General features: G+C 38.3%; 1 protein-coding gene across 1 annotated transcript; it reads left to right on the forward strand.

The window, feature by feature from the left end:
• Positions 1-434: 434 nt before the first annotated feature.
• Positions 435-7,691, forward strand: eif3m (eukaryotic translation initiation factor 3, subunit M). Its single transcript, XM_060877515.1, has 11 exons — positions 435-573; positions 1,830-1,962; positions 2,568-2,706; positions 3,565-3,688; positions 3,782-3,876; positions 3,969-4,052; positions 4,131-4,230; positions 4,524-4,605; positions 6,410-6,553; positions 6,637-6,697; positions 7,455-7,691. The coding sequence occupies exons 1-11, from the start codon at positions 532-534 to the stop codon at positions 7,576-7,578; spliced, it is 1,128 nt and encodes a 375-aa protein (XP_060733498.1). The 5' UTR covers positions 435-531; the 3' UTR covers positions 7,579-7,691.
• The last annotated feature ends 1,603 nt before the right edge of the window (positions 7,692-9,294 follow it).

Below are 9,294 nucleotides of genomic sequence, written 5' to 3' on the forward strand. Positions count from 1 at the left end.
CCTTGTTTGATGGGAGAGCTCTAAGCGAGGAGGAAGACTATGGTAACTCAAATAATTGACGTTTACATTTACAAAAACATCAACCTTGATTGATGGAAGAGCTCTGAGCGATTAGGAAGACTAGGATAAGGAGGAAGACTATGGTAAGGAGGAAGACTAGAGTAACTCAAATAATTGACATTTACATTTACAAAAACGTCAACCTTGATTGATGGAAGACTATGATAAGGAGGAAGACTAGGGTAACTCAAATAATTTACATTTACATTTACAAATGTGCATGTAAACTTAAATATTCACTCTTTATAACCGTGGTGAGAAGGAAAGCAAACATCTCAGAAGTACAACAGCACAATATGACACCGTGTTCCAGTTACATTGTGAACCTAATTAAGAGGCCATACTGTATTCCCTGTTACTTTAAGTCAATCCCCCGGAAGTACACGAGCGACTCCGGCGTTTTGTTCAGTTCTTTTTCCGGTCGCTGGAGCCTCGCAGTGAACGTGTGGATTTTATCTGCGCTTCACAAACATGAGTGTTCCGGCTTTTATCGACATAACTGAGGAGGATCAGGTATCCTTTATACTATTTAATATAATATACACGTGTACGTATGATCATTTTATCCTATTTTCAGCTGTATTTTATTTGCCCGTGGCATTAGCATCAGGTCTGTATAATCTCTGTAGTTTAGCAATGGGCCAATCCCAAATCGCTTCCACCGCCCTTTCTGTGTGCACTACTGAGGCTATGACCTCATGTGCTCAACCCTCAACTTAGTGCACTATTTATCCCTTAGAGCTGAGTTTGGGATACGACCCTATTCTAGCTCACCATCCTGCCTGCTAGCTGTTTCATTAGCTAGCCAGCTAACTGTAGGCTTTGGCCTGATTGTTATATTATTATGTTATATTATCTTTATATATTTTAGCTAAACTTATATCAACAGTTATGTTGTCGTTCATTTCCTAGTTTTATGGAAGCGTTATTTTATATTGCGTTTAAAAAAAATTAATAGTTTTAAACACATCTTTTTATATTGTTATGTTTTGTGTGTTTTATTATCTAAATAATATAGAAGGCAGTCAGAAGTACACTTGTGTTTGTGCTCATTTTATTTCTGTTGTGAAGCATCATAACGTGTTTTATTTGTGGGTTTTGTTTATTTTCAGCTCTTTTGTAAATTTACTTTGGAATATATATATATAATTACTTGATATATATATATATATAAAGTATATATATATATATATATATATATATATATTCCAAAGTAAATTTACAAAGTATATATATATATATATATATATATATATAAAGCAAAGCTCAATTATTTTGACCATGAGAAGGCATTATTATATTATTACTATATTATAGTGATGTAAGAAACAAACGAGCAGCAAGTGAAAATTAAAGGAAAAATAAAATTTAAAGAAAAAAAAGTAAATATATATACACACTTTAGTTAATATAATTTATATATAAACATACATTTTATTTAATATAATTTTTATATATTATCTAAAATGTGTGTATATATACATATATTGTTTATACTTTATATTAATTTATAATTTATACTTTTTTTATAATTTATATATATATATAGTTATACTTGTATAAATACATTTATATATTAATTTAATTAATGTAATTTATATATACATACATTTGTGGATGATAGTAGAAATTTGTGAATATGATGATTTTTAAAAAGTCAACATCCAGACACCATTAATTGCAGTGTCGTCATCTTAATATATGTGAATGGTTTACAAAAAAACAACTGTGTGCTAAAATAAGTTTGTTCCTGTGTTTTCTCGCTGTAGGCCTCTGAGCTGCGGGCCTACATCAAAGCTAAAGGAGCAGAAATCTCAGAAGAGAACTCAGAAGGAGGCCTTCATGTCGATCTGGCTCAGATTATTGAGGCCTGTGATGTCTGTCTGAAGGATGAAGACAAAGGTAAGCGACCATGTCTGTGCCCTACATTTAGTTTGCTTGTATGCACTATTTACCCAAATTTTAATCAAACAGTGAGTTTAAGGCAAACACTTATGAGATGTCTCCGTCTGCTTCCAAGTGAACTCTAGCACTGTCTGATTGCAATGACAGCATGATTCGAGCCATATTCAAGCCACCTGGGGAACACTGGGCTGGATACATTTCCCAGTGATAGCTTTAGTTACTATAGATATTTGTTAAAAAAAAAAAAAACACCTTTGACACTTTTTCATTGTAACGTTGAACAAATGTTTTAAACTCATGGTATCTTAAGTATGTAACTTAGTGAGCCAGCATTAATGTATTCAATGTTAGAGATTTAAGCACTTATGTACGTTGCTCTGGATAAGGGCGTCTGCCAAATGCTGTAAATGTTATGAGATTGCTTACCTTCCCTTTTCTCTGTTCTGTTATTTTTTTAAAAATATATTTTCCTGCCTATTTTTTGTTTTTGTCTTCAAACATTTCTTGCTCTAATTTGTTTGTTCAGATCACCCAGAGTAATAGTTTATAATTCTAATATATCGAATGGTGTTTACAATTGTTGTGTGTGTGTGTGTCTGTAGATGTGGAGAGTGTGATGAACAGCATCGTGTCTTTGCTGCTAATCCTGGAGACCGAGAAACAGGAAGCGCTGATCGAGAGTCTGTGTGAGAAACTGGTGAAATTCCGTGAGGGAGAGCGGCCCACTCTAAGGATGCAGCTGTATGTTCACCCTATTTGCCTGTTCGCTCCTCCTTTTTTTTCCCCTCATCTTTTATTTGCTTATTTTTCACTCCATCGGCCACTCGTTCATCCGGCTGTTTGGTCCTTTTGCTCATCCACTCGTTCACCTATTCTTCTCTTCCTTATTCTTTCATCCAACCGTTCATTCCCCAGTTATCGTTCAGCTCTTGCTCACCCGCTCTTTCATCCATACACTCGTGCATCTTCTCGCATTTTGTTCAGTTTTTTATCTTTGCTCACCCACACACACATCCATTTTCTCTTTTGCTCACCCGTTCATTCACGCATGCGCTTCCTCGTTTTCCCGCACGTTCACACGTTTGCTTCTCACTTAGTCCCTCGCACATCTGTCCACTTTCACTCACTCATCAGTTCTCTTACTCCCCCTGTCCATCATTCTCTTGTTCATCCGATCAGTCCTTCACTCCCACTACTTGTTTGTTTGTTCATTCATCCTTCTGCTCAGCCACTCATTCATCCATTTCATTCACAAATACTAAAATATTCAACTTGCCCTTCTGATTAAATGCTGGTATGGTAAAAGTGTTAAAGCTCCCATGAGGATAAACTTATAGTAACGAAAAACTTATCGTCTTGTGTAAAGACGTCGACACTGTTTGTTGATGCTGCGCACACATCTTGAGTGCAAAATCAGTTAAATAGCCAGTCAGTAAATGGTGTCAGACATTAGCTGCAATACAGCAGGATTGAACAAGATTAGGAAAGTGGGACATGGTGTGTATAGTGTGGATTAATTGAGAAGTTTTATGTTATGGGTCTGATGGGCTTCACTTCATGCTACTGTCAATAACTGATGTTTTGTGTTTAACGTTTCAGCCTGAGTAACCTGTTCCATGGTATGGACGAGAACGTACCGGTGCGACACACAGTGTACTGCAGTCTCGTTAAAGTGGCAGCTGCTTGCAACGCCATCGCCTTTATCCCAACCGATCTGGATCAGGTACAGCCCGAGCAGCAGTGTTAATGCACAGAGAGTGAGTTAATGCCTCGTATCGGTTGATTCCAGCGAGTCTTATTCCGCTTTTATCTGTAGGTGCGCAAGTGGATCGTTGACTGGAACCTGAGCACAGAGAAGAAGCACACTCTGCTGAGGCTGGTGTACGATGCGCTGGTCGACTGTAAGAAGAGGTACACACGCGGATATTATCGATAACGCTTTATTTAAGGTCTCTTCCTGATTTTAGTTTGTGTCTCATATTGTATTGTTTGTGTACGTACAGTGAGGCTGCAGCGAAAGTGATGGTAGAGCTGTTGGGCAGTTACACAGAAGACAATGCTTCCCAAGCCCGGGTAGATGCCCACAGGTATGATTTTTGCCCACAGGTTTTCTCTAAGATATTATCCGCTTGCAGAAATACAGCACAGATCTCGGTCTCTTACAGGTGCATCGTACGAGCTTTGAAAGACCCAAACACGTTTCTGTTTGATCATCTTCTGGCTTTGAAACCTGTTCGCTTCCTGGAGGGAGAGCTCATCCACGATGTGAGTAGAGACTAGGCATATGTTAGATTTTTACTTCTGCATATATTAAGTCATAAATCTGTTATCTTGCCTACTGGGTAACTAAAGTTACTTCTGGATATATTCAGTTTGTAGTAGAAGCAATAAACTGAACGATTCTGTTCGTGCATCTCAGGGAGCAGATTTATCGTACTGATCATTGGCATCAGCTTATTAACTGCCATAAGAGATCCACATGAATGTTTTATATAGAGTGTTTCTGAACCGCTGACTTAGCAGGTAACACCTTAATCGCACGTCTGCTTTCTTCCTAGCTGCTGACCATCTTTGTGAGTGCAAAACTTGTAGCCTACGTCAAGTTCTACCAAAGCAATAAAGACTTCATCGATTCTCTTGGTGAGTACTTTAGAGATTCGACGATGACATGTAAAGCAAAGGCTTGGCCGAAGGTGAAATGCTTTATTTATTTTGAACATTTTAACAAGTGATGCTCACATCTTTAGATCAATCAGTTAGCTCTGAAATCTCATCCATTCATAATGCAGCACTAAATTTAAATCTGAACCAATTCCTACGCTGAGCGGCACTGGAGCGCGTGCCGAGGTAGAATGTGTTTATCTTAAGATCTACAAGAGATCGGCTACTGTTTTACTCACGACGTCCTTTCGTGCATTTCACAGTTTCAAAAACCAACTAAAGTCTGTTTTAGTCACTTAACAACTCGATCTGGTTTGAGCTGAAGAATGAATTAGGCATTTCGACCTGATGATAACGTGATACCTCTAAGACTTTACTCATCACGATGGTCAAACCCATTGAATAGTCCACTGTGACTGAAATCTAACCGAATAAGCTGTCTATAAAATAGTGATAATGTTAATCAAAGACTTCTATAAAAGATTGAGGTAGTATAGTTTGCTTACATACTTCTTTATAGTATAGTAAGCTACATATATTATAAAAAAAAAACCTTTAGCAGCCTACTGAGTCAACATTGAATAACAAACTGATTACGATAGCTCATGCAGACGGTCCTTTTTAAGCCTCCGCTGATGCCTGTTATGATTTTCACTATTTTCACCGTCAGGCTCACTGGAGCGTTAAACGCCAGCCCAAGCCGAGATGTTGTGTACGCACTTGAGTGTTTCTGCTCTGCTGGAATGTAAAACTCAGCACAGGCTTTGTTTGGCATCTGCTCAAAGAGACGAGCTCATTAAAGTCGGGATCCTCCTTGCTTCCAAACTGTATGAGACAATTCAGGCACAGCATTTTAAAGACTCAGCACTCAATGAAATGGATCGTTGGTTCTCTGGTCGTCACTGCTTACTTAATTAATGTAAATACACTTTTAATTTGGTTAAATGTTAATTATTTACACTGCAGCAGCAGCAGTTTTTAGCGATCGGAGCATTCTTGTTCATTTAGGAGGGTGCATGGGAGCAATGGATGAAATTGGCATAAAGTATGTAATTGATTACAGCTGTGTTTAGTCATGCAGAGGTGGTTATTAGCAGTTCAGTCACAGCTAGGACCGTCACCATTTGGAAATCTACTGCATTTATAGTGGATAAGACTTTAGATATGGTCGGAATTGACTTCAGTGTCCCAAACATGTCCCGGTATGGCGGCGGTTCTGTGCACAAATTGAGATCCATGAAGACGTGGCTCGCCGATATATGAGTGGAAGAACTCCAGTGTCCTGCACAAAGCTTGGGGTGCACACTTTGGGATGAACTGGTTCTCTGACTGCACCCCAGGCCTCCTCACCTAACATCAGTACTGAGCTCACTAATTCTATTAAGGCTCAATGAGCACAAATTCCCTGAAGCCAAGGTCCAAAATCTAGTGGAAAGCCTTCCCTAAAGAATGGGAGTTTATTTTATTCTATATACTCCATATCAATGCCTAAGCTTTTGGAATGTTTGGTACTCAGGCATCCATCCAAGTTGTTGCTTTAATTTAATTTTTTAACCTTCAAATATGCCACACAGTTGACTGTGTATTGTATATAATAATATATATATATATATATATATATATATATACACACATATACACACACGTGTACATGGTATTCAGTAATGCAGGAGTGGACAAATCTAAATTCATTACCTCACCCACTGGGCAAGCTCTGTTTTTATGGCGTTCCATTATCACTGACTCAGTTTGCTAAAATACAAATGTTTTCATTTGTGTTTAGGTTTGTCACACGAGCAAAACATGGCAAAGATGAGGCTACTGACTTTCATGGGCATGGCTGTGGAGACGAAAGAGATTTTATTTGACACGATGCAGCAGGAGCTGCAGATTGGTGCAGATGACGTGGAACCCTTTGTTATCGATGGTATGGCTCAGTTCCTCCTACCTCTAATCATAATCCTGAATCATAACCTTTGTTCACGTGGTGGTGTTTTTCCGTTTTACTAGCCGTTCGGACCAAGATGGTCTACTGCAAAATCGACCAGACGCAGCGCAAGGTTGTCGTAAGGTAAGCTTATTTTCCGAGTCCTTAAGACCACACCAGCTCACGCCAGTGGCGCTCCATCCATGTCAGAGCAGGAAAATGTACTACAGTGGGTTAACACGGTGCTTAGCTTTTTGAAATGTACAGTACCTTGCATAAATATTCACACCCTTGAACATTACTGCTAAGTATATATTGGATACACGCCTTTCACTAGAGGATTCCCGCTGAAGGTCAGTGAATGGTTAGTTAGAGCATTTGTGAGAGACACAAGTGTAATTATGAACATGATACTACCACCACCATGCTTTCTGTGGTTCATGGTGTTCTCTATATGGTGTATTTATTGTTTTTCGGTCAGTAGTAGAGCTTTGTCTCAAGGCCAAAAAGTCCACGAGACGAGAATCTTGAGTCTCCACATCCAAACAGAATTTCTTATGGCTCACTACTCCCATAAAGCTCAACATTTTGAAGAGTCTGAGCTGTAAAAAGCCTATTTGTTGTAGCTTTGGCTCTCTTCAATTTCTTTAGTTACCTTTTGGTTTCTCGTTTCTTTCTCTGACTAATGGCCTTCGTGTGTAAAGTGTAAATTTCTGAAATTTCCGAAGCGTAAATTGGATATCAAACTGAAACCTGTTTCAAATTGACCAAATTGTTGTCCTATTATCTGTGTTTATTTTCCTTCTGACATGGATCGTATGAAATCAAATGGATCATTAAGCATGAGAGTTTTATTTATCAGTGTTTTATTTCTGGTTGTTTGTGTGTCTGTGTGTGTTAGTCACAGCACCCATCGCACATTCGGAAAGCAGCAGTGGCAGCAGCTTTACGACAGGTTGAGCTCCTGGAAGCAGAACCTGGCCACGGTGAAATCCAGCCTGCAGGCACTATCTCCTACTGTCTAAAGAGCTCAACACAATGATCAGCAGATTTTATACACACACACCCACACACACACAAACACACTCAAATAAAAAACATTAAAAAAATTTACAAAAAATAAATAATGAAGACCGTTTATTGAACTTTTTCCTTTTTTTTTCCTTTAACCCCATGTGTCGTTTGACTGATTATGGCGATTAGTGATCAGGGTAGTGGCATATATTATTGCTATTGCTGAGAGATGAGAGACAGGCATCGGGATAAGGAATGTATGTTTGGGATAGAGGGTAGATAAGCTTTACTTTGACAAAATTCAGGTCTTTTTTTATTATTATTCAAGTACAAAGTGGAGAGAAATATCAAGCCTTCAGGAGCACGGTTTAGAATCTGACCGTGCAGACACTTGAGGTGACGCTTAGCATTTTATCTGGGTTCTTTGAAGGGAGTGCTTTGTATTGTAGGGTTTTATATAGAACCTTTAACAGTTATTTTAGGCACAATCCCAAAATGGCTTTAGTGCACAAGTCAAGAAAATAATGAGGAATTATTCAACTTTGACCCTGATTTTAGTGGAGGTAAAGACCTTAATTAGCTTTATTCCATTTTACTGTGTTATTTTTTTTATTTAGTTTTTAAATGTTTACACGAATAGCATTAATATGAACCAGAAAAAAAATCAGTTTACTAATAAAATTATGAATGGAAAAAAAAGCAACTTTAGCTTGTTTAATGAGCAAAATGCAGGCAAGCTGAGAGAACTTGGTGTGATCATGTGAAAATGTTGCTCTGTTTGTTTGCTTCACTGCTCTATGGTCATGAATGATTTGTGCATGCAATTTAACACACCATGCGATTGTTTTTAATAGAAAGTGGCAGTTTCACACACAGCCTGTGCCCTTAAAAGTCAACCGAAAGTATGTAATTCTATTAAACAAAAACACATTTCAGTGTGCTTTTAAAATATTAATGTTTGGATCTTGTCTGTAACGTCTCTCAAAAGCACCTTGCTTTTTCTCTAGTGTGAATCTTGGCTTCCACTCATAAGCACTGCATAATGGAGAATGCTCAGAAATATTATAAACAATGTCCATAAAAGCATTCCTCCAGCTAGGCACATTCCATTCGGGAAGGGAGGCACCGAGAGCGCTCAACAGAGCAGTACAATTTTTAATGGTTGCATAGTTAGAAATAATATGTACAGTGGTTTTTGAAAACCCATTAGTTGTGGCTGAATTCGTGAAAACAGGAAAGTAATGTGAAAATTCAGGTTTGGACCAGATTTGGGTTTTTCCACCAATGAAAATCTACCATATGTCCTTTCAGAAAACATGCTCCTTTTTTTTTTTTTTTTTTTTACTAAATCAACGTTAAGGGATGGCGGCTTGCTTACATGTTTCACACATATGGGATTTGGCTGTAGGTGCTGAGCTGTACTGCTGGCCCCATTCCAAAGATATGTGTTGTAGTGTGATTGCCATCTCTATAATGTGTCATTGTGCCCTGTGCTAGGTTGGCACCCCACCTCATGCCAAGTCAGACTTGGAGTCCAGGCTCCCTGTGACCATGTGTTAAAACTGGTAAAGGAAACGGATGGACTTTGTAACCTTTGCTTGACTGTATATAAAGACTATGTTGGCTAAGGACTACAGTATGTTATCTAACAGTTTAACAAATGCAGTGGGAAATCTTAGCTCAGTGGTTAAGGTGTTGGACAACTGATTGGAAGATTGTTCCTTAAT

This window comes from Tachysurus vachellii, chromosome 9, assembly GCF_030014155.1.
Source record: "Tachysurus vachellii isolate PV-2020 chromosome 9, HZAU_Pvac_v1, whole genome shotgun sequence".
Classification (NCBI taxonomy): Eukaryota; Metazoa; Chordata; class Actinopteri; order Siluriformes; family Bagridae; genus Tachysurus; species Tachysurus vachellii.